General features: G+C 45.7%; 1 protein-coding gene across 1 annotated transcript in view; it reads left to right on the top strand.

Moving 5' to 3' along the window:
• LOC144486016 (uncharacterized) overlaps window positions 1-25837 on the top strand; it is a 209859-nt gene that overhangs the window by 2440 nt on the left and 181582 nt on the right. Inside the window, exons 2-4 of the mRNA XM_078204125.1 lie at window positions 18145-18289; window positions 23175-23251; window positions 23345-23509. Of these exons, the coding sequence (XP_078060251.1) occupies window positions 18145-18289; window positions 23175-23251; window positions 23345-23509 (387 nt within the window). The remainder of the gene's footprint in view (window positions 1-18144; window positions 18290-23174; window positions 23252-23344; window positions 23510-25837) is intronic.

Below are 25837 nucleotides of genomic sequence, written 5' to 3'. Positions count from 1 at the left end.
CCGTGGGGTTATGCTGCAACTGTACAGGACCTTGGTGAGACCACATTTGGAATATTGTGTGCAGTTCTGGTCACCTCACTATAAGAAGGATGTGGAAGCGCTGGAAAGAGTGCAGAGGAGATTTACCAGGATGCTGCCTGGTTTGGAGGGTAGGTATTATGAGGAAAGTTTGAGGGAGCTAGGGCTGTTCTCTCTGGAGCGGAGGAGGTTGAGGGGAGACTTTATAGAGGTTTATAAAATGATGAAGGGGATAGATGGAGTGAATGTTCAAAGACTATTTCCTCGGGTGGATGGAGCTATTACAAGGGGGCATAACTATAGGGTTCATGGTGGGAGATATAGGAAGGATGTCCGAGGTAGGTTCTTTACGCAGAGAGTGGTTGGGGTGTGGAATGGACTGCCTGCAGTGATAGTGGAGTCAGACACTTTAGGAACATTTCAGCGGTTATTGGATAGGCACATGGAGCACACCAGGATGATGGGGAGTGGGATAGCTTGATCTTGGTTTCAGATAAAGCTCGGCACAATATTGTGGACCGAAGGGCCTGTTCTGTGCTGTACTGTTCTATACACAAGCAGAGAAACTTAGCACACACTTTTAAGCAACAATGAATTACAGAAGCATTCTTGTGGTTCTGTTTTTAACCTTCTAAATTCTTGTAATTAAAAACCCATAATGTTATCTCCCTCGATGGAAAAACCTTGAGTTCAAAACCAAAGTTATCAAATTTACAAATGTCCAGGTAAACCAACCAGAAGTCATAGTGTCATAGAGTCAAAGAGGTTTACAGCATGGAAACAGGCCATTCGGCCCAACCTGTCCATGCCGCCTTTTTTTTAAACCCCTAAGCTAATCCCAATTGCCCACATTTGGCCCATATCCCTCTATACCCATCGTACCCATGTAACTATCTAAATGCTTTTTAAAAGATAAAATTGTACCCGCCTCTACTACTACCTCTGGCAGCTTGTTCCAGACACTCACCACCCTCTGTGTGAAAAAACTGCCCCTCTGGACACTTTTGTATCTCTCCCCTCTCACCTTAAACCTATGCCCTCTAGTTTTAGACTCCCCTACCTTTGGGAAAAGATATTGACTATCTACCTTATCTGTGCCCCTCATTATTTTATAGACCTCTATAAGGTCACCCCTCAGCCTCCTACGCTCCAGAGAAAAAAGTCACAGTCTATCCAGCCTCTCCTTATAACTCAATCCATCAAGTCCCGATAGCATCCTAGTAAATCTTTTCTGCACTCTTACTTTTCCTTACTTTTATAACTGTAATTCAAGTTTCCAACTCACCCTTGCTCTGGACAGATATTGGTTACATTTTTCTGCAGCTGTGGCGACCTGCACTGCATTAGGAATCTTGATTTAAGAGAGAGCTTGTCTTTCTCAGATTTTTTTTAAAAAAGCTCCCAGCATTTTTATGGCTTCTCCTCCCTCGTCAGTAATAAATTCCAGTTCTGCCTTTTCAGCCGTCTCCTTGTTGACATTCACCTTCTTGGATTTTGCCGTGGCCCATGGTCTTGTTAACCATTCCGCCCTCACGGTTCTTTTGACAAAATCCCTAGGGTGTCCCCCTTTTCTTTCACCATTTCACTCCCTTTGTCTGGTCCAGTTTACTTTGGCTTCAGATTTCACTCTTTATATTGACTACAATTGGTTAACAACAGCATCCAGCTGTTAATATAGAACATACTCACCGGACCAAGATGTTGTCACAGTTTTTTCTGGCCAGAGCAAGCCCCATTCCATTGCCAATCTGTTATGTTTTTCTTGTGATATTTAAAACTATCATTTCCCCTTAGGTAGCCAGACAAAGTCACGGAGTGGTTTCAAGATGATCTATTGAGAAACTCCAGTGCTTTAGGACTCTGAATAAGTCTCTCAGACCAGTCAGGGTGCAGAATTCAGAAATACACAAGCAATTATAGTTTCAAATTCAATGACAAATAATGAGCAAATACCAATAAAAGTACAGGAGCTATCTCTATCCACTTGCAGTTATTGATTAAGGTTACATCATGCATACGTAAGAGTGTAGTGTCCAATTAAAACTTGTGCATGTTATATCATCAAGAAATGATAGCTATATCTCTGGCCAATGGTCTATAAACCTTCTTTTCCATTGTTCCTTGTTCTAATGGGCAAACATGAGCTGAAGCTGCACATCAATTCAATGGTTCATGACTCTTATCTGGGTCTGCTTTAATTAAGACCTGTGCTTTTCACATAGCTTCCCCTCTGTGACTGAGATACAGCTTACAGCTTGTGTGATTTTTAAACTTGTGAGATTATTAACCCTTTCACTCCACATAAGTAGTTGTGTTATTTTGTTATCTTCCCGAAAAACCTGCAGATGTGTCACCTTAGAGATGTGACAAAGGAATCAGATATGTAAGAGAGAAAAGGGTGTTTGGAAAGTTTTAATTTTGAATTTGAGGATGATCAAGAGAGTTTACACAGTCATCTAAGTCAGAGAGTTTGCCCGGGGAGCTGACTGAGGTGCTAACTTTGGAAATTCTTCCTTCTGAACAAACTGCTGCTTTTTATTCTTTTTCTTTTCATTTCAGTAGCTCTTTTATCTTTAAACCATAAGATTATAACTCAACATTTGTTTCCCCAGTTAGTTAGCTATTTGACTTATCAAATCAACAAGTAACGTGAGACAGACATGTGTTGTCCATGACTACATGTGGGAATGTGTGGAAAACATCAGAATCACGGACAGCCAGAAAAAGCAACTTGTGCTCAGAGTTGCTGAGCTGGAGTCTGAGTTGCAAACATTGCGAAGGGGAAGAGTTCTCTGGACACTCTGTTCCAGGAATCAGAAGCTAACAGTGGGTCCATGGTCAGGAAAAGGACGATGTGGCTGCAGGTCAGAAAGGGACGAGGAATGAGCACATAGTGATGGAGGAGCCTCAGCCCCTGACTCTGTCCATTGGGTACAAGCTGCTTGTTACCTGTGTGGATGAGAAGCAGGGTGGGCAAGTAGAATGACCCTGGCATCAAGGTGAAGGATGCCATTTCCAGTGAACGGAGAGTAAGAAGCTTCATGATAGGAGACAGTATGGTCAGGGGCGTAGATACCGGACTTTGCAGCCAAAATCCTGAGTCTGTCCAGGGCTGGGGTTCAAGACTTCGTATAGAAACATAGAAGCAGCAGTAGACCATTCGGCCCTTTGAGCCTGCTCCCCCATTCTTTTTGATCATGGCGGATGTCGAAATCTTGACTTCTGAGTTTGACTTCAACACAAACACACATTAACACAAGATACTTAACCGACAGATTGTCTTTAGTTTACTTGCTAGCAAGGGCAGGGGGTTTGACGCAATGGGTCAAAAAAACCAGTCCCCCAAGAAAATCATCCTGGTTTATACAATTCTACAGCTCACAATCAGCTGGACACAATCCAATCAAAAGTGTTACAAATGACATACATTATGTATTGATCCAATAGAATGAAATACTGAACAACCCTGATCTATGTGACCATGATACCTCTTGGGATACCCCAATATATCATCTCTAAGCCTTGGTGAACTATCCTTTAGTCACTTAGTCAGACATCATGTCTCTATTTTGATAGCAGCCTCTCAAAGCATCTTCACTAAAACAGTCTCACATGGGCATCCTTCACTTGATAAAAGGGGCCTTAGTATTTTATGGCCTTGTCAGAGAAGTTAACTGAATCTCTGTTTTAATTAGAAACTGTGAAGGCCGCTTCATTAAAACTCACTCGTGCATCAGTTGTTTCTGATAAGTTGTCTGGTGAGGCAATTAAGTGCCCTTTATGGCCTTGTGATTCCAACAGTTGAGTGCTTTAAAGGAATGTATTTAACTCCTATTTAGTATCATAGGGCACTCTGTAACTGTTCACAAGTTAAACAACCTTTGTTTAACTTCTAAAAATGTATAGAAGATATATTTATAAGTGTGGACTAATTAAAGGTATTGCATGTACCTTTAAAACTACAAAGTATTTAAAACACCTAATTACATAAGAACATAAGAACTAGGAGCAGGAGTAGGCCATCTGGCCCCTCGAGTGTCCTCCGCCATTCAATAAGATCATGGCTGATCTTTTTGTGGACTCAGCTCCACTTACCCGCCCGCTCACCTTTACTGTTTTTCTGTAATTCCTTTACTGTTCAAAAAATTATTTATAGAATCATAGAAACCCTACAGTACAGAAAAAGGCCATTCGGCCCATCGAGTCTGCAGCGAACCATAATCCCACACAGGACCTACCCCCATATCCCTACATATTTACCCACTAATCCCTCTGGCCTATGCATCCCAGGACACTAAGGGCAATTTTTAGCATGGCCAATCAACCTAACCCGCACATCTTTGGACTGTGGGAGGAACCCGGAGCACCCGGAGGAAACCCACGCAGACACAAGGGGAATGTGCAAACTCCACACAGACAGTGACCCAAGCCGGGAATAGAACTCAGGTCCCTGGACCTGTGAAGCAGCAGTGCTAACCACTGTGCTACCCTGCCGCCCATCCTTGCTTTAAAAACATCCTTGCCTTATCCTTCCCTATCCTTGCCTTAAAAACATTCAATGAGGTAGCCTCAACTGCTTCACTGGGCAGGGAATTCCACAGATTCACAACCCTTTGTGTGAAGGAGTTCCTCCTCAACTCAGTCCTAAATCTGCTCCCCCTTATTTTGAAGCTATGCCCCTAGTTCTAGTTTCACCCACCAGTGGAAACAACTTCCCTGCTTCTATCTTATCTATTCCCTTCATAATCTTATATGTTTCTATAAGGTCTCCCCTCATTCTTCTGAATTCCAGTGAGTATAGCCCCAGTCTACAAAGAACAAAGAAAATTACAGCACAGGAAATGGCCCTTCAGCCCTCCAAGCCTGCACCAACCATGCTGCCAGACTTAACTAAAACCCCCTACCCCCTATTCCCATCCTATTCATGTATTTGTCTCTCTATTCCATTCTATTCATGTATTTGTCCAGATGCCCCTTAAAAGTCACTACTGTATCCGCTTCCACTACCTCCCCCTGCAATGAGTTCCAGGCACCCACCACCCTCTGTGTAAAAAATATGCCTCGTACATCTCCTTTCAACCCTGTCCTTTGCACCTTAAATCTGTGCTCCCTAGTAATTGACTCTTCCACCCTGGGAAAAAGCTTCTGACTATCCACTCTGTCCAAGCCTCTCATAATCTTGTAGACTTCTATCAGTCACCCCTCAACCTCCGTCGTTCCATTGAGAACAAACCAAGTTTCTCCAACCTCTCCTCATAGCTAATGCCCTCCATACCAGACAACATCCTGGTATATCTTTTCTGCACCCTCTCCAAAGCCTCCACATCCTTCTGGTAGTGTGGCGACCAGAATTGAACACTATATTCTAAGTGCGGCCTAACTAAGGTTCTATAAAGCTGCAACATGACTTGCCAATTTTTAAACTCAATGCCCTGGCCAATGAAGGCAAGCATGCCGTATGCCTTCTTGACTAACTTCTCCACCTGCATTGCCACTGTCAGTGACCTGTGTACCTGTACATCCAGATCTCTTTGCCTATCAATACTCTTAAGGGTTCTGCCATTTACTATATATTTCCTATCTGTATTAGGCCTTCCAAAATGCATTGCCTCACATTTGTCCGGATTAAACTCCATCTGCCATCTCTCCGCTCAAGTCTCCAACCGATCTATATCCTGTTGTATCCTCTGATGGTCCTCATCGCTATTCGCAAATCCACCAATCCTTGTGTCGTCCACAAACTTACGAATCAAACCAGTTACATTTTCCTCCAAATCATTTGTATATATTACAAACAGCAAAGGTCTCAGTACTGATCCCTGAGCAACGACACTTGTCACAGCCCTCCATTCAGAAATGCACCCTTTCCACTTCTACCCTCTGTCTTCTTTGACCAAGCCAGTTTTGTATCCATCTTGCCAGCTCACCTCTGATCCCATGCGATTTCACCTTCTGCACCAGTCTGCCATGAGGGACTTTGTCAAAGGCCTTCCTGAAGTCCATGTAGACAACATCCATTGCCCTACCCTCATCAATCATCTTTGTCACTCATCTACTCCCTTTTCCCCAGGGTGGAAGAGTCAATTACTAGGGGGCATAGGTTTAAGGTGTGAGGGGCAAGGTTTAAAGGAGATGTACAAGGCAGATCTTTTACACAGGGAGTAGTGGGTGCCTAGAACTCATTGCCGGGGAGGTAGTGGAAGCGGATACGGCAGTGACTTTTAAGGGGCGTCTTGACAAGTACATGAATAGATGGGTTTAGAGGGATATGGTCCCCGGAAGGGTTTTAGTTCAGTCAGGCAGCATGGTCGGTGAAGGCTTGGAGGGCCGAAGGGCCTTCCTGTGCTGTAATTTTCTTTGTTCTTTGTACTCAGTCTCTCTTCATAAGCCAACCCTCTCAACTCCGGAATCAACCTAGTGAATCTCCTCTGCATCCCCTCCAGTGCTAGTATAGCCTTTCTCAAGTAAGGAGACCAAAACTGTACACAGTACTCCAGGTGTGGCCTCACCAGCACCTTAGAAAAACCTACAAAAGGTTCAGGGAACTAGGTACTGTTAGAAATCTAGATGAGTATACGACTAGTAGGAAGGAACTTAAGAGGGAAATTAGAAGAGCAAGAAGGGGTCATGAGAAGGCCTTGGCAGACAGGATAAAGGAAAACCCCAAGGCATTCTACAAGTATGTTAGGAGCAAGAAGATAAGATGGGAAAGATTTATGAACATCTGGAGAGGAATAGTGTGATCAGAAATAGCCAGCATGGCTTTGTCCGAGGCAGATCATGCCTTACGAGCCTAATTGAATTTTTTAAAGATGTAACTAGACACATAGATGAGGGAAGAGCAGTAGATGTAGTTTATATGGATTTCAGCAAGACGTTTGATAAGGTGCCCCATGCAAGGCTTATGCAGAAAGTGAATGGGCATGGGATACAAGGGGACATTGCCTTGTGGATTCAGAACTGTCTTGCCCACAGAAGGCAAAGAGTGGTTGTAGATGGGTCTTTTTCAGCATGGAGGTCAGTCACCAGTGGAGTGCACCAGGGATCTGTTCTGGGACCCTTGCTCTTTGTGATTTTTATAAGTGACCTGGATGAGGAAGTGGAAGGATGGGTTGGCAAGTTTGCTGATGACACGAAGGTTGGTGGGGTTGTGAATAGTGTAGAGGGATGTCAGCAGTTGCAACGAGACATAGATAAGATGCAAGACTGAGCGGAGAAGTGGCAGATGGACTTCAACCCAGATAAGTGTGTGGTGGTTCATTTTGGCAGGTCGAATAGGGTGAAAGAATATAATATTAAGGGTAAGACACTTGGCAGTGTGGAAGATCAGAAGGATCTTGGGGTCCGGGTTCATAGGACGCTCAAAGCAGCGTCGCAGGTAGAGGCTGTGGTTAAGAAGGCGTATGGAATACTGGTCTTCATCAATAGAGGAATTGTGTTTAGAAATCGGGAGATAATGCTGCAGCTGTATAGGACCCTGGTCAGACCCCACCTGGAGTACTGTGCCCAGTTCTGGTCGCCTCATCACAGAAAGGATGTGGAAGCAATAGGAAGGGTGCAGAGGAGATTTACAAGGATATTGCCTGGATTAGGTGGCATGCCTTATGAGGATAGGTTGAGAGAGCTAGATCTTTTCTCCTTGGAGAAGCGAAGGATGACAGGTGACTTGATAGAGGTGTATAAGATGTTGAGAGGTATTGATAGAGTGGATTCTCAGAGGCCTTTACCCAGGGCTGATATGGTTGCCACAAGAGATCACAGGTTTAAGGTGCTGGTGAATAGGTACAAAGGAGATGTTAGGGGTAAGTTTTTCACTCAGAGGGTGGTGGGTGCGTGGAATCGGCTGCCGGTAGTGGTGGTGGAGGCGAATTCGATGGGGTTTTTTAAGAGACGTTTGGATAGGTTCATGGACGTTCGTAACATAGAGGGTTATAGGTAAGCCTAGTAGGTAGGGACATGTTCGGCGCAACTTGTGGGCCGAAGGGCCTGTTTGTGCTGTATCTTTTCTATGTTCTGTGTTATACAGCTGCAACATAACCTCACTGTTTTTAAACTCCATCCCTCGAGCAAGAACAAAGAACAAAGAACAAAGAACAATACAGCACAGGAACAGGCCCTTCGGCCCTCCAAGCCCGCGCCGCTCCCTGGTCCAAACTAGACCATTCTTTTGTATCCCTCCATCCCCACTCCGTTCATATGGCTGTCTAGATAAGTCTTAAACGTTCCCAGTGTGTCCGCCTCCACCACCTTGCCTGGCAGCGCATTCCAGGCCCCCACCACCCTCTGTGTAAAATATGTCTGTCTGATATCTGTGTTAAACCTCCCCCCCTTCACCTTGAACCTATGACCCCTCGTGAACGTCACCACCGACCTGGGGAAAAGCTTCCCACCGTTCACCCTATCTATGCCTTTCATAATTTTATACACCTCTATTAAGTCTCCCCTCATCCTCCGTCTTTCCAGGGAGAACAACCCCAGTTTACCCAATCTCTCCTCGTAACTAAGCCCCTCCATACCAGGCAACATCCTGGTAAACCTCCTCTGTACTCTCTCCAAAGCCTCCACGTCCTTCTGGTAGTGTGGCGACCAGAACTGGACGCAGTATTCCAGATGCGGCCAAACCAACGTTCTATACATCTGCAACATCAGACCCCAACTTTTATACTCTATGCCCCGTCCTATAAAGGCAAGCATGCCATATGCCTTCTTCACCACCTTCTCCACCTGTGTGACGTCACTTTCAAGGATCTGTGCAATGAAGGACAAAGTTCCATTTGCCTTCTTAGTTAGCTGCTGCACCTGCAAACCAACTCCTTGTGATTTTTGCACAAGGACACCCAGGTCCCTCTGCACAGCAGCATGCTGCAATTTGTTATCATTTAAATAATAGTTCATTTTGCTGTTATTCCTACCAAAATGGATGACCTCACATTTACCAACATTGTACTCCATCTGCCAGACCCTCGCCCACTCACTTAGACTATCTCTATCCCTTTGCAGACTTTCAGCGCCCTCTGCACACTTTGCTCTGCCACTCATCTTAGTGTCATCTGCGAATTTTGACAGACCACACTTGGTCCCCAATTCCAAATCATCTATGTAAGTCGTAAACAATTGCGGTCCCAACACTGATCCCTGAGGCACACCACTAGTCACTGATCGCCAACCAGAAAAACACTCATTGAGCCTCACTCTTTGCTTTCTGTTAGTTAACCAATTCTCTATCCATGCTAATACATTACACGTAACACCGTGCACCTTTATCTTGTGCAGCAGTCTTTGGTACGGCACCTTGTCAAATGCCTTCTGGAAATTCAGATACACCACATCCGCAAGTTCCCCATTGTCCACTGCACATGTAATGTTCTCAAGGAATTCCACCAAATTAGTCAAACATGACCTTCCCTTCATGAACCCATGCTACGTCTTACCAATGGGACAATTTATATCCAGATGTCTCGCTATTTCTTCCTTGATGAAAGATTCAAGCATTTTCCCTGCTACAGAAGTTAAGCTAACTGGCCTATAGTTACCCGCCTTTTGTCAACCTCCTTTTTTAAACAGTGGCGCCACATTTGCTGTTTTAAAATCTGTGGGGACCACTCCAGAGTCCAGCAAATTTTGGTAAATTACCACTCGTGCATTTGGTATTTCCTTGCCATCTCTTTTAATACACTGGGATGCATTCCAGCAGGGCCAGGAGACTTGTTAGTAATTACAATTACGAACAAACTTGCTCCCCATTGATTTAAAGTGAATCTACATCTAAGTTGATTAAACAAAAACCCTCACACTGCCTGGCAATCGCCCTTTATTTTATATCATTCTACACTGATCATCAAATTCAATATCCTGATCCCCTTCTTCCCCCCACATCCCTTGATCTCTTTAGCCCCAAGAGCTATATCTAGTTTCTTCTTCAAATCAGACAACGGTTTGGCCTCAACTACATTCTGTGGGAGTGAATTCCATACATTCACCACCCTCTGGGTGAAGAAATTTCTCCTCAACTCAGTTCTAAAAGGTTTCCCCCTTATCCTAAAATTATGACCCCTAGTTCTGGACTCCCCCACCATCAGGAACATTCTTTCTGAATCTACCCTGTCTGACCCTGTTAGAGTTTTATAAGTTTCTATGGGATCCCCTCACTCTTCTAAACACCAGTGCATAGAATCCTAACAGGCTTTGTCTCTCCTCATATGACAGACCTGCCATCCCAGGAATCATCCTGGTAAACCTTCGCTGCATTCCATAAATTATAGGAGCAGAATGAGGCCATTGAGCCCATCGAGCCTGTTCCGCCATTCAATCATAGCTGATATCTTTCTCAATCTCATTCTCCCGCCTTTTGCCTGTAACTTTTGATCCCCTTACCAATCAAGGACCTATGTATCTCAGCCTTCAATACACTCAATGAACTGGCCTCCATAGCCTTCTGTGGCAAAGAATTCCACACATTCACCACCGTCTGGCTGAAGAAATTCCTCCTCATCTCGGTTCTAAAGGGTTGTTCCTTTACTCTGAAGCTGTGCCCTTGGATCCTAGTATCTCCTACTAGTGGAAACATCTTCCCCACGTCCATTCTATCCAGGCCTTTCAGTATCCTGTAAGTTTTAATGAGATCCCCCCTCATCCTTCTGAACTCCATCGAGTACAGTTCCAGAGTTCTCAAGCATCAAGCTTTTCATTCCTGGGATCATTCTCGTGAAACTACCCTGGATTCTCTCCAAGGCCAGCACATCCTTCCTTAGGTGCGGGTCTCAAAATTGCTCACATAATTCCAAATGTGGTCTGACCGGAGCCTTATAAAACTTCAAGCCCCTGCTTTTGTGTTCTCGTCCTCTTAAAATGAATGTTAACATTGCATTTGCCTTCCTAACTACAAACTCAACCTGCAAGTTAGCATCAAGAGAACCCTGAGTTCCCTCTATAGCCAGGACATCCTTCCTCAGATAAGGAGACCAAAATTACGCACAATATTCCAGGTGTGGCCTCACCAATGTCCTATACAATTGCAGTAAAACATCTCTATTCCTACACTATACTTTTATGTTTCTCCCCATGGCCAGAGAGGAATCTGGAGTGGGAGGGGGAGGATCCAGTTATTGTGGTTTTTTTGGGAACCAAGGATACTTGGAGATTGGTTCTGTATGGAGGCATTTGTGCTCTGAAACGCTAGAAAGGTTGTTATCTGTTGATTGTTACCTGAACAACATGCCAATCTGGCACAGAGTGTGACAGATTTGTGCCTCAGGGTGGTGTGGGCATCAAGTGCCCAGGGGTAGGGAGCTGCACCTTTAGCATGGCTGGGGGCTACAGTCCTGCCAAAACCTACAACTGATGCATTAGTCTTTAAAAAAACAAGACACTGGGTGAGGCAGTGGAGGGAGGTGAGAGATTGGAGGGAGACGATGGATTAGAACATAGAACATAGAACATTACAGCGCAGTACAGGCCCTTCGGCCCTCGATGTTGCGCCGACCAGTGGAACCAATCTAAAGCCCCTCTAATCTACACTATTCCAATATCATCCATATGTTTATCCAATAACCATTTGAATGCTCTTAATGTTGATGAGTCCACTACTGCTGCAGGCAGGGCATTCCACGCCCTTACTACTCTCTGAGTAAAGAACCTACCTCGAATATCTGTCCTATATCTCTCACCCCTCAATTTAAAGCTATGTCCCCTCGTGTTAGCCATCACCATCCGAGGAAAAAGGCTCTCAATTTCCACCCTATCTAATCCTCTGATCATCTTGTATGCCTCTATTAAGTCACCTCTTAACCTTCTTCTCTCTAACGAAAACAACCTCAAGCCCCTCAGCCTTTCCTCATACGATTTTCCCACCATACCAGGCAACATCCTGGTAAATCTCCTCTGCACCCTTTCCAACACTTCCACATCTTTCCTATAATACGGCGACCAGAACTGTACACAATGCTCCAAATGCGGCCGCACCAGAGTTTTGTACAGTTGCAGCATGACCTCCTGGCTCCGAAACTCAATCCCTCTACCAATAAAAGCTAACACTCCGTATGCCTTCTTAACAACCTGGGTGCCAACTTTCAGGGATCTATGCACATGGACACCGAGATCTCTCTGTTCATCCACACCACCAAGTATCTTACCATTAGCCCAGTACTCTGTATTCCTGTTACTCCTTCCAAAGTGAATCACTTCACACTTTTCCGCATTAAACTCCATTTGCCACCTCTCAGCCCAGCTCTGCAGCTTACCTATGTCCCTCTGTAACCTGCCACTTCCCTCTGCACTGTCCACAACTCCACCGACTTTAGTGTCATCCGCAAATTTGCTAATCCATCCTTCCACGCCCTCATCCAGGTCATTAATAAAAATGACAAACAGCAGTGGCCCAAAACAGATCCTTGCGGTACACCACTAGTAACTGAACTCCAGGATGAATATTTCCCATCAACCACCACCCTCTGTTTTCTTACAGCAAGCCAATTCCTGATCCAAACCACTAAATCACCCTCAATCATTGGATTGGAAGGAGGCAAGTGAGTAGAGTGAGGCGAGGGGGTGGAGGGAGGTGAGTGGGTGGAGGAGGGCATGGGGATGGAGGGAGGTGAGTGGGGCAGCACAATAGCATAGTGGTTAGCACTGCTGCTTTACAGTGCCAGGGTCCCAGGTTCAATTCCGGCCTCGTGTCACTGTGCAGAGTCTGCACCTTCTCCCCGCTTTTGTGTGGGTTTTCTTCATTTTCCTCCCACAGATGCGCGGGTTCACTGGATTGGCCATGCTAAGTTGACCCCTAGTGTCAGGGGATTAACAGGGTAAATATGTGGGGTTATGGGAATAGGGCCTGGGTGGGATTGTGGTCAGTGCAGACTAGGTGGGTCAAATGGCCTCCTTCTGCACTGTAGGGATTCTATGATTCTACGATTCTATGGGTGGAGAAAGGTGAGGGATTGGAGGGAAGCGAGAGATTGGAGGAAGGTGAGGGAGTGGAGGAAGGGAAAATGCAGGATGTAGAGATTTGAGTAAAGGCGGGGTAAAGTGGGAGGGGCTGGGTTCAAGTGGCAGAGTGGGAGGGGCAGAGTGGGCGGGGCTGGGTTCAAGTGGCAGAGTGGGAGGGGCAGAGTGTGAGGAGCAGAGTGTGAGGGCAGAGTGTGAGGGGCCAAGTGTGAGGGGCAGAGTGTGAGGGGCAGAGTGTGAGGGGCAGAGTGTGAGGGGCAGAGTGTGAGGGGCAGAGTGGGAGAGGCAGAGTGGGAGAGGCTGGGTTCAAGGGCCAGAGTTCAAGAGGCAGAATTGAAGGGCAGAGTGGGAGGGGCAGAGTTGGGCACCGGAATTTTACCACCCCACCTGCCATGGAATCGAAGAGGACAATGGAAATGTCCGTTGACGTCGGGCAGGATTTTCCAGTCTCAGATTAAGCGAAGCCATAAAGTTACCCGCTGAGAGTTCAAAACTAAAACTGTCTCCGTGAATAATAATGAAAAGATCATTAGAAACCTCAATGTCGATTGTTCAAAAGATTCACAATAAGAAAATAATAATGGCACCAATTGAGAGAAATGGCTCTGATCTCCACAGGGAGAGTTCATTGGCTTGAGATGGGGCATCCGCCCCCCTCAGAGGGCTGAGCGCTCATTTCATTGGTCGGCAGCTCTCTAATCCCAGCAGCACCTGAAGCTGTGGGGCACAGAGCTGGAATTCTAAGTTGACCCCACACTGAATCCTGGGAGTCCAGGAGTAGGTAATGTGTCTCAGGGCTGGAAGAAGAACTGAAACCTGAGGGGTGGGCACAGGTGGTGGGGATGTTGCATGGTGGCAGAGTGGTTAGCACTGCTGCCTCACAGCGCCAGGGACCCGGGTTCAATTCCAGCCTCGGGTCACTGTATGTGTGGAGTTTGTACATTCTCCCCAGTGATCCATCTTCTTCCCATGGTCCAAAAATGTGCGAATTAGATGGATTGGCCATGCTAAATTGCCCCTTAGTGTCAGGGAGACTAGCAGGGTAAATACATGGGGTTATGGGGTTCGGGCCTGGGTGGGATGGTTGTCAATGCAGGCATGATGGACCGAATGGCCTCCTTCTGCACTGTAGGGATTCTATGATGTTGGAGGAGAAGCTGGTGGAGAGAACACCAACTGGGGACGGACCCTGTGAGGGTGTCACCTGATGTTGAAATAAGGTCCCCCACTTTTCTCACCCGAGGGCTGAACAAGCTGTCTCACCCCCTCCCCACTTCCCTCTTCCCCCCATGCATGACCTTGAACTCCACCCACCAGCCTGAACATTGCCACTGGCTGGGAAATGGTCCTTAAGTAATCATTGATTGGCCACTTAGGGAACTGAATAGGAGTGAGGGTGGGTGGAATGGCCTCGACTTTGCTTATCCCACTGTAAAATTGAGGAGAGATGGGGTGGACGACAGCCCAGTGGGAAGGACATTTGCGGAATTCTACAGGCAGTCACTCATCTCCTGGAAAGCCACCAACGGGGCAACATCCAATTCTGCCCCATGGTTCCATCGTGGCCAAGGTCAGGATATAAATATTCCAGAATACATCTGGAAAAGAAAGGTAGGATGGGAAAAGAGGAGTCAGAGTCTGAATAGGAATGGATAATGCAAGGGGATTAGTGTCAGTGTGTGCACAGCTGATTCATGTGTCTAGTGTGTGGCTGAATAGCGTGGAGATGTTTCCCATTTTTGTGTGCTACTTTGATTCTCATTCTCAGCCCAGACCATTGGCTAGTAGCAATGTGAAAGAGCGGGAGTCAAATGTATAAATCTCTCTGTGTCAGTACACAGCCTCTTCATTGGCAGATCCTCAGCTGTGTCTCCTCATGGTGACATATGGAAACAGCCCCAGGTTAAATCTTCAGAGGAACCCGAAGGAGCCTCAGGCCCCAGGACACGAGGTCACCGGCATATGGACACATCCTGATACTCATGAGCCAACCTCCCAGCTTTGGGTGGTTAGCTCCACTGCCTTGAGCATACTGTGGGAGAGTTGTAGGCTAAGGGAGTAAAACCGTGCCAACAAAACTCAGTAACAGTTTTAACAACACCAGGTTAAAGTCCAACAGGTTTATTTGGTAGCAAAAGCCACCAGCTTTCGGAGCGCTGCTGTTTCATCAGATGGAGTGGAAATCTGCTCTCAAACAGGGTTACTGTGTTTACCCCAGTCCAACGCCGGCATCTCCACATCAACAAAACTCAGTGGCAGACAGATATCTGAATGTATCATCCTTCCAGCAATGGCTGCAAGCAAGCTAATGCCACACACAGTTCATGGCATTCCGTTGGGCATAACCAGGATATTCAGGCAGCCCAGGCTTTTCAAAAATGTTGCCCAGTCTTGTGGGCTTTCCAGTTTTGCTGCAGAAGGCGGACATAACATTGGGACAGCGGCGATGAGTGATAAGGCCAACTCGATTGGCAGAGTGAATGGGTTCTTGTTGCAGGGCAATATCAGGGATCGTTTCTTTTATATTTTAATTTATGTGTCCGTTCATATTTTATTTAGTTTCAGTGTAATACATGCAGGGTACATAGAGCAAGCCCAGAGAGCCAGGCCTCACCAGAGGGAAGAAAAGGGTTAACACAGACAGCTGGAGGTCTGCTCCGCTGACAGATAATGATTAATATATGTTACCTACTCCTTACAATTGTAATGCGCAGAAGATCTTTCTGAGTTATCACGACAGTGGGAGAACCGGCATTGAGACAGCCAGGCTCCATACTGTCTAGGGAGATCATAGTCTTCTGGTAAACACGATCACCGAGCAGAGTGGGGGAGCAATTAACACATCATTGTAGATCGGTTGGGCAAACACAACACTTTGACATTATAATCGGGTAAACAGGAAGTGTCCAGAGAGATGATTAGCAGGGATGAACTGAACAATGTATTTGCATGATGAGATTAAATTATATGGAGAGCGTACAATGTACTTTTCTGTTACCAGGATGTTGCCCTGGTATGGAGGACATTAGCTATGAGGAGAGGTTGGAGAAACTTGGTTTGTTCTCACTGGAACGATGGAGGTTGAGGGGCAAACTGATAGAGGTCTACAAAATTATGAGGGGCATGGACAGAGTAGATAGTCAGAAGCTTTTTCCCAGGGTGAAAGAGTCATTTACTTGGGGGTATAGGTTTAAGCTGCGAGGGGCAAGGTTTAAAGGAGATGTATGAAGCAAGTTGTTTACACAGAGGGTGGTGAGTGCCTGGAAGTCACTGCCAGGGGAGGCAGTGGAAGCAGATACGATAGTGACTTTTAAGGGGCGTCTTGACAAATACATGTATCCAACTTGAGGAATTAGTACGATAATATAAAAATTTGCAACTCGGAAAAGTATAATAGCCTGTATGAATCTACAATGAGCAGAGGGAACTCGCAGCCGCCTGGGATTTCAGGCCCGAATTCATCTCTCCCTCATGCATGTGGAATAAAAACTTTTCTTGAAGTTCGACATGGTCTCCAAGGCTCCACTTGTTTTATTTCCCGGCTCAGGTCACTGTCTGTGTGGAGTTTGCACATTCTCCTCGTGTCTGCGTGGGTTTCCTCCGGGTGCTCCGGTTTCCTCCCACAGTCCAAAGATGTGCGGGTTAGGTTGATTGGCCAGGTTAAAAAAAATTGCCCCTTAGAATCCTAAGATGCGTAGGTTAGAGGGATTAGCGGGTAAAATATGTGGGGGTAGGGCCTGGGTGGGATTGTGGTCGGTGCAGACTCGATGGGCCGAATGGCCTCCTTCTGCACTGTAGGGTTTCTATGATTTCTATGATACAGTGCTATGGGCTGTCTCTGGTTGTGGGAGAGACCATCGTGCCCCAATGGTCAACCAGCACCTACCTCAGGTTAGGCAGTCACTGACTAGCAAGGCACAGTCTACCTGTTTCAATGGGCACTTAGAGCTTAGTCTCTGCTCAACAAATGGATGGAATTCCATTGCGCCAGGAAAAAAAAACAATTGAAAAAAAAAATGCCAACTCTTCGATAGGCAATGCAAACGTCAGGATCACAGGACTGATAGACAATTTGTAGCTTGCTAATCATTGCCCATAATGCAAACATGATGGACATGGAAATTGATAGGCTGAACATTGAGGTATCTTCCCTAGGAGAGACCCGGCTCAGCCAGAGTGGATCATGGAAAGGAAAACATGGGCGGAACGGTGGCACAATGGTTAGCACTGCTGCCTCACAGCTCCAGGGACCTGGGTTCGATTCCCGGCTTGGGTGAATGTCTGTTTGAAGCTTGCACATTCTCCCTGTGTCTGCTTGGGTTTCCTCCAGGTGCTCCGGTTTCCTCCCACAGTCCAAATATGTCCGGGTTAGGTTGATTGGCCATGCTAAATTGTCCTGCAGTGTCTCTGGATGTGTAGGTTCAAGGGATTGGCGGGGTAAATGTGTGGAGTTGTGAGGATAGATTCTGGGTGGGATTGCAGTGGGTGCAGACTCGATGGGCCGAAAGGCCTCCTTCTGCTCTGCAGGGTTTCTATGATTCCTAGGATTACACCTTCATCTGGCAGGGGAAGGGTTCAGAGAGAATATGTGAGCAAGGTGTAGGCTCCAATACAAGGAACTCAATAATAGATTCTCCCACAAATAGTTCAGAACGTGTTCTTGACATTCACCCTTTAACTCAAACATGAGGTCCTCCTGCCTCAGATGTTATGATCAAGGAGAGAGAAATGAGAATAGGCAGAGACTACTTCAGTTTTGCTGCTTTGTACAATTAACACGTTCTTTCAGAACAAACCATGTCACAAGTAGAGAACATTGTCACCAGCTGGATCTGATCATCACCAGATGTAACTGAGCATCATCTTATTACACACAGTGACGACAGTGTTGACTCTGCTCCAGGTCACTCCCTGGAAACGTTTTCAACCTGGGTGTGAAATTCAGTGGCGATTTCCAGGCTGAAAGAATAAATATTTTAAAATACAAAGTCTGATGTTTCACTGAGCTGGGAATTGCAGTGAAAACTGGTTTCAAAAAGGAGCAAAGTTTCCAGCTGACATTTCAAGGATTTGATATCAGAGAAATGGCTGAAATGGAGGATTTTAAATGTCTCCATGGAGACGAGCCAGTGTGTAACATTTCTGAAATTTTTTGTTAACAATAAACATCTTGCTGTTATTTAGCTGCAGTCTCCAAATCCTTCGACCCGTGTGTAAAACACAGAGTTCTGAACCAGCCATGGAGGAGCACAAACTGTGTGGGGAATCTGTGTTCTGATTCGGTTCAATGTGATCAGAGTCTTGTTCTTGGATGGTACAGATTCAAAAGGTAAGATCCAGGGGAAATCTCTGTTAAACCCGTCAATGAAACAGCAAAGAGACTGGGATCATCATTCAGAGCAAAGGGAATACTGGGAAAGGGAAGATGCGCATTCTACAGAGTGAAGCATGGGGAATATTGGGAGAGAGACACTGAGGTGTGACACAGGAAAGAACAAGGTATTGGAGCTGTTTGCAGGCTCCAAATCGGACAAATCTCCAGCTCCAGATGAATTGTGTCCCAAGCTGCTGTGGAAGGCGAGGAAGTAGATTGCAGGGGCTCAGACGACAGATAATGTGGTTCTGCTGTTTCAGAAGGGTTGTAGACATAAGACATCATAAACGACAGACCAGTGAGTTTCACATCAGTGGTAGGTAATCCATTGGAGGAAATTCTGAAGGACAGCATCTATTTCCACTTGGAGAGGTTAGGTCAGCATGGCTTTATCGGAGGGAGGTCATGCCTAACAAATTTCATTGATTTTTTTTAGGAGGTGACCAGTTTTGTGGAGTCAGAGTCATAGAAGTTTACAGCATGGAAACAGGCCCTTTGGCCCAACTTAACCATGCTGCCCTTTTTATAGAAATCATAGAAATCATAGAAACCCTACAGTGCAGAAGGAGGCCATTCGGCCCATCGAGTCTGCACCGACCACAATCCCACCCAGGCCCTATCCCCACATATTTACTTGCTAATCCCTCTAACCTACGCATCTCAGGACTCTAAGGGGCAATTTTGAACCTGGCCAATCAACCTAACCCGCACATCTTTGGACTGTGGGAGGAAACCGGAGCACCCAGAGGAAACCCACGCAGACACGAGGAGAATGTGCAAACTCCACACAGACAGTGACCCGAGCCGGGAATCGAACCTGGGACCCTGGAGCTGTGAAGCAGCAGTGCTAACCACTGTGCTACCGTGCCGCCCAAATTTTTGTAACCCCTAAGCTAGTCCCACTTTCCCACGTTTGGCCCATATCCCTATAGACCCATCTTATACATGTAACTGTCTAAACGCTTTTTAAAAGACAAAATTGTACCCGCCTCTACTACTACCGCATCTGGCAGCTTGTTCTAGATACTGACCACCCTCTGTGTGAAAGAATTGCCCCTCTGGACACTTCTGTATCTCTACCCTCTCCCTTAAACCTATGCCCTCTAGTTTTAGACTCCCCTACCTTTGGGAAAAAATATTGACGTTCAAGCTGATCTATGCCCCTCATTATTTTATTGACTTCTATAAGATCACCCCTAAGCCTCCAACACTCCAGAGAATTACAGCACAGGAACAAGCCCTTCGGCCCTCCAAACCTGCACCAACCATGCTGAACTAAAACCCCCTACCCTTCTTATCCCTCCATTCCCATCCTATTCATGTATTTGTCAAGACGCCCCTTAAAAGTCACGACCATATCTGCTTCCACTACCTGCCCCGGCAGCGAGTTCCAGGCACGCACCACCCTCTGTGTTAAAAACATGCCTCATACATCTCCTTTAAACTTTGCCCCTCGCACCTTAAACCTATACTCCCCAAGTAAATGACTCTTCCACCCTGGGAAAAAGCTTCTGACTATCTACTCTATCCATGACCCTCATAACCTTGTAGACTTCTATCAGGTCGCCCCTCAACCTCTATCGTTCCAGTGAGTACAAACCAAGTTTCTCCAACCTCTCCTCATAGCTAATATGCTCCATACTAGGCAACATCCTGGTAACTCTTTTCTGTACACTGTACGCTCTCCATATAATTTAATATTATATTTTTCTAACAGAGTGACCAGAACTGTACACAGTATTCCAAGTGTGAAAGCCTTTGAAAAGGTCTCACATAGGAGTCTTATAAAGAAGGCAAATGAACATGGGATACAGAGTAACTTAATGAGGATTAAAAATTGGCTTAGTTGTTGTAGACAGAGGGTGATGACAGAAGGTTACTTTTGTGACTGGAAGCCAGCGTCTAGTCACGTACCACAGAGATCTGTGCTGGGTCTGATATTATTTGTCATTTATATTAATGGCACCAATGACTATGTTGAGGGGCTGGATGAGTAAGTTTTCAGATGACACAAAGATTGGTCGGGTGTTAATTATATATATGAATGTGTTGGGTCCAGGAAGATATAGATGGGATAGTCAAATGGGCAGATCAGGGGCAGATGGAATTTAACCCTGAAAAGTATGAGTTTGGAAGGAGTAATTTGACAAGGAAGTATTCAATGAATGGCATGACACTAAGAACTCTCTGAGGAAAAAAGGGACCTTGGCATGTTTGTACATAGATCACCGAAGGAAGAAGCACAATTAGTAGGGTGGTGAAAAAGTCATATGAAACACTTGCCTTTATTATTGGAGGCAGAGATTACAAAAGCAGGGAGGTTATGTTGGAGTTGTATCGGACTTTGGTGAGGCCACAGCTAGAGTCCTGTGTGCAGTTCTCGTCACCACATTATCCATCCACTAGGATGCTGCCTGGGATAGAACTGTTAAGTTATGAAGAGAGGTTGGAGAGGCTTGGGTTGTTCTCACTGGAGCAGAGAAGGCTGAGGGGCGAGCTGATCGAAGTGTACAAGATTCTGAGAGACATGAACAGAGTGAATAGGGAGAAGCTGTTCCCCTTAGTTGAAGGGTCAGTCACACGGGCCCAAGTTCAAGGTGAGAGGCAGGAAACTTAGGATGGATGTGAGGGAAAATGATTTTACCCAGAGGGTGGTGATGGTGTGGAATGTGCTGCCTTGGTGGGTGGTAGAGTCAGGTTGCCTCACATCCTTTCAAAAGTACCTGGATGAGCACTTGGTATGCCATAACATTCAAGGCTACGGGCCAAGAGGTGGTAACCAGAATTAGGTATGAAGGTCAGGGGATTCTCACGTATCAATGCAGACTTGACGGGCTGAAGGGCCTCTTCTGCACTGTTTCATTTTTCGATTCTGTGACTGAGAGGAAAGTGACTTGCTGGGATGGGTGGCAATATGTTTAAACATGTTAAAATTCAGGGTGCAGTACGAGGCCATTCGATCCATTGTATCCATACTGGTTGAAAAAGCAGAGTGCCACCTTCTAGCTCTGTGAGGTTCACACCACTCGGTGTGTGGAAATACTCCTCCTCAGCGCCCCCCACTCAATGTTCCCACAATTATTCTCAATCTTTGCTCCCTGGACATTGACCTCTCTGCAAATGAAAACCGATTCTTCCTAATCCACTCAATCCAGATACCTCCTGATGTTATATGTCAGAATGAAATCTCCCCTCCTGAATAAAATGTTCCAACATCTCATAGAATCCCACAGTGTGGAAGAAGGCCATTTGGCCCATCGAGTCTGCACCAACCACAGTCACACTAGGCCACATCCCCACAACCCCATGCACTTATATTGGCTATTGCCCCTGGAGGAAACTGGAGCACCCGGAGGAAACCCACGCAGACATGGGGAGAATGTGCAAACTCCACACAGACAGTGACCCAAGCCGGGAATCGAACCCGGGTCCCTGGCACTGTGAGGCAGCAGTGCTAACCACTGTGCCACCGTGCCGGCCATCCTCATCAATTGTCTCTACCAGACTCTTTTGGTGATGTGGTGACCAGAACTGTACACTGTACTCTATTTGTGCTCTAACAATTGTTTTATACAATTAGAGAAACACCTCCTTCCTCTTCTAATCGTGTCCTTGATCAATAAAGAAAAATCTCTACAGCATCATCTTGAGCACCTTATTTTCCTGTCGCGCTATCATCAGCAATCAATAGACATATACTCCAAGATCCCTCTGCTCCACCACTCACCTCAATATCCACCATTCATTGTGTGTTCTCCATCCAGTGTTTGTCCTCCCAAAACCCATTCCCTCACACTTCTCCACATTGAGTTCTATTGCTCACACATCTACCCACCTGACCAATCCATCGATATCTTCCTGCTGTTTACAGCTTTCTTCCTCACTATCAAGCGCATGAACGATTTTCATCTCTGCTGCAGACATCTTATTCATGTCCCCAACTTTTAATTCCATTTCATTGACACTACCACAAGAACACAAGGAACTCAGTACAGATCCCTCTGGAATTCCACTGGGAATAACCTTCCAATCTCAATAACCACACTACCCACAACCCTTTGCTTCTGACATTGAGACAATTGGCATCCAACTCTCCTTCCAATTTCCTGACGAGTGAGTCTTGTTTGACCTTGTCAAAGCTCTTGCTAAAACCCTTGTGGACTATATCATATATGTTACACTCATCAACTCTCCATGTTACTTTGCCAATCAATGTAATCAAGTTATTGAGACTTGACTTATTTGAACAAATCCATTCTGACTCAAATTTATTTAAACCTTCCCAAATGATGATTTCTATTATTTCACAGAATTATTTCCCATTATTTTCCCACCACAGACATGAGGCTGAATGCTCTGTAATTACTCCGGCTGTCTCTTAATCAATGTCATTACTTTTCCAGCTCCACATCTATAGGCACAGTTGATGGGTGAAGATGCTTTGTGTCTTTGTTACATCTTCCCTTGCTTTCCTCAGCAGCCTCCGGTATGAATTGTCTCTGCCTGGGGACATATCCACTTTCAAGGATGGTAAACATCTTCATATTTCCTCCCTCACTGAGCTAATCTCATTTAATATTTCACACACCTCTTCCTTAAAATAATGAAATAACAAAAATAAAATGCTGGAAATATACAGCAGGTCAGCCAGCATCTCTGGAAATAAACAGAGTTAATGTTTGGTGTTGTGATAACTCCTCTGCTCTGAAGATGGTTCGTCACAAAGGGTAACGTTATTCTGTTTCTCGCCGCAGAGGCTGCCTGACCAGCTGAGTATTTGCAGCCTCTTTTTATTTGGATTGCATCAGTACAGCGATGAACTGTGTGATTGTCCTTTCAGTCCTGGTAGTTCGACCATTCCTGAGACTGTTGTTCCAGCAAGACGTTGCTCCACACACGCCACAGGCTGGTTAAGAGGTAATTTCAGACTCTGTTACATCAGATTGACATTGACTGTCCAACACAATTCACACTGGAGACACTTTTCAATCTTTCTATTCCTCATTTCAGGATCTCATCCCAGTCTGCGTGAAGGGATAGTAAAGAGGACAGTTTGTTTTCACTGGAGTGGAAACACCTGTCGCTGGCACCAAGAAATAAAGATCAAACGCTGCTCCAATTTCTTTGTTTATGAGTTGAAGAAGCCACGTGTCTGTTCCCTCGCTTACTGCACAGGTACATTGGTGTTTGGAAATGATGTAAAGAGAAAACTCTGGGATGTACCAGCTCAGCAGCTCAACTGACAAAGTTACACGAGAGCCTCTGTTTCGTAAGGGACTGACACTCAAAGTATAATTTTTAGCAAAGGGAAATGATTCAGACACTCTGATAGCCCGTTTGTCGCCCTTCACTCACTCACTAACCTTCCTGCACAAGGAGGGAAATTAAAATAATTAATTCTCAAGGAGTTGTGGAATAGACACTTTGAGAATGAAGATGTGATTGGGCATAGTCAACATGGATTAATCAATGGTGAATCACGTTTGACAAACATGTTGGAGGTTTGTGAGGATATTCCTAACATAATTGAGAAAAGTGGATGCAGTGTTCCTGGAGTTTCAGAAGGCTTTTAATCAGGTCAGCAATGGAAAGTTGGTCAACACAAATAAAGCGTTGGGATAGGAGGTAATATACTGGCATCGATTAAAGATTGGTTAACAGGCAGAAAGCAGAGTGGCAATAAACAGCTCATTCTGGCGTTAGCAGCCTCTGACCAGAGGGGACCACAAGGGGTGGGAAAAGGAATTGTAGTCCGGAAGTCAGTGTTGAGGGTAGTGAGGTATTGGAGAAGGTATCAAGGTCAAGGGTGGGTACCAGTAGACAGGGAGGTGGGTTGAAGTGTGTCTACTGCAATGCAAGGAGCATCCGAAACAAGGTAGATGAACTTGGGACGTGGATTGGTACTTGGGACTACGTCGTTGTGGCCATTACGGAGACATGGGTAGAACAAGGACAGGAATGGTTGCTGGACGTTCCGGGGTACAGATGTTTCAGTAACTATAGGGAAGCTGGTAAAAGAGGTGGAGGAGAAGCATTGTTAATCAGGGATAGTTTAACGGCTGCGGAAAGGCACTTCGAGGGGAATCTGCCTACTGAGGTAATATGGGCTGAAGTTAGAAATAGGAAAGGAGCGGTCACGTTGTTAGGAGTTTACTATAGGTCCCCAAATAGTAATAGAGATGTGGAGGAAGAAATTGCTAAGCAGATTATGGATATGTGTGGGGGTCACAGGGTAGTTGTCATGGGGGACTTTAACTTTCCAAATATTGATTGGAACCTTTGTCGGTCGAATAGTTCGGATGGGGCAGTTTTTGTGCAGTGTGTGTGTGGTGAACCATAGATGGTTACCACTATGGGTACTTGTACATATGTTACTCTTGTTACTATTGGGGTTAGGGTTGGGGTGTTCCACCTGTTAGCATTGTTCTGTGGTACACTCCGTTTGGCTCCGCCTTCTTATAGGAGTATAAAGGTCACTGCTACTTCCTAGTGGCCCTTAGTCTGGGATAGTATTGTTAAGCAGTATGCTCTTTTCTTGTTGCGAATAAAAGCCTTTATTCCCGGGTATGACCTAGCCTCCCGAGTGAATTAATCGCGCATCAGTGTGCAGGAGGGTTTCCTGACACAATATGTGGATAGGCCGACAAGAGGTGGGGCCACATTGGATTTGGTACTGGGAAATGAACCGGGCCAAGTGTTAGATTTGGTTGTGGGAGAGCACTTTGGAGATCGTATCAACAATTCGGTGTCTTTTGTTATTGCAATGGACAGGGGTAGGGCCGTACGGCAGGGCAAGGTTTATAATTGGGGGAGAGGTAATTATGATGCAATTAGGCAAGAATTAGGGGGCATAAGATGGGAACAGGAACTGTCAGGGAAAGGCACTAATGAAAAGTGGAACTTTTTCAAGGAACAAATACTGAGTGTCCTTGATAGGTATGTCTCTGTCAGGCAGGGAGGAAATGGCCGAGTGAGGGAACCATGGTTCACAAAAGAGGTGGAATGTCTTGTGAAAAGGAAGAGGGAAGCTTATGTAGGGATGAGGAAACAAGGTTCAGATGGCTCGATTGAAGGTTACAAGTTAGCAAGGAATGAGCTGAAAAAGGGGCTTAGGAGAGCTAGGAAGGGGCATGAGAAGTCCTTGGCGGGTCGGATCAAGGAAAACCCCAAGGCTTTTTACTCTTATGTGAGGAATAAAAGAATGACCAGGGTGAGGTTAGGGCCGGTCAAGGACAGTAGTGGGAACTTGTGTATGGAGTCAGTAGAGATAGGAGAGGTGATGAATGAATACTTTTCTTCAGGGTTCACCAAGGAGAGGGGCCATATTTTTGAGGAAGAGAAGGTGTGACAGGCTAATAGGCTGGAGGAAGTAGATGTTCAGAGGGAGGATGTACTAGCAGTTTTGAATAAACTGAAGCTCGATAAGTCCCCTGGGCCTGATGAAATATATCCTTGGATTCTTTGGGAGGCAAGGGATGAGATTGCAGAGCCTTTGGCTTTGAT

The sequence above is a fragment of the Mustelus asterias genome, unplaced genomic scaffold, assembly GCF_964213995.1.
Source record: "Mustelus asterias unplaced genomic scaffold, sMusAst1.hap1.1 HAP1_SCAFFOLD_266, whole genome shotgun sequence".
Taxonomy (NCBI): Eukaryota; Metazoa; Chordata; class Chondrichthyes; order Carcharhiniformes; family Triakidae; genus Mustelus; species Mustelus asterias.
Note: the sequence above shows the minus strand (reverse complement) of the source record. Positions and strands in the feature narration are given on the sequence as shown.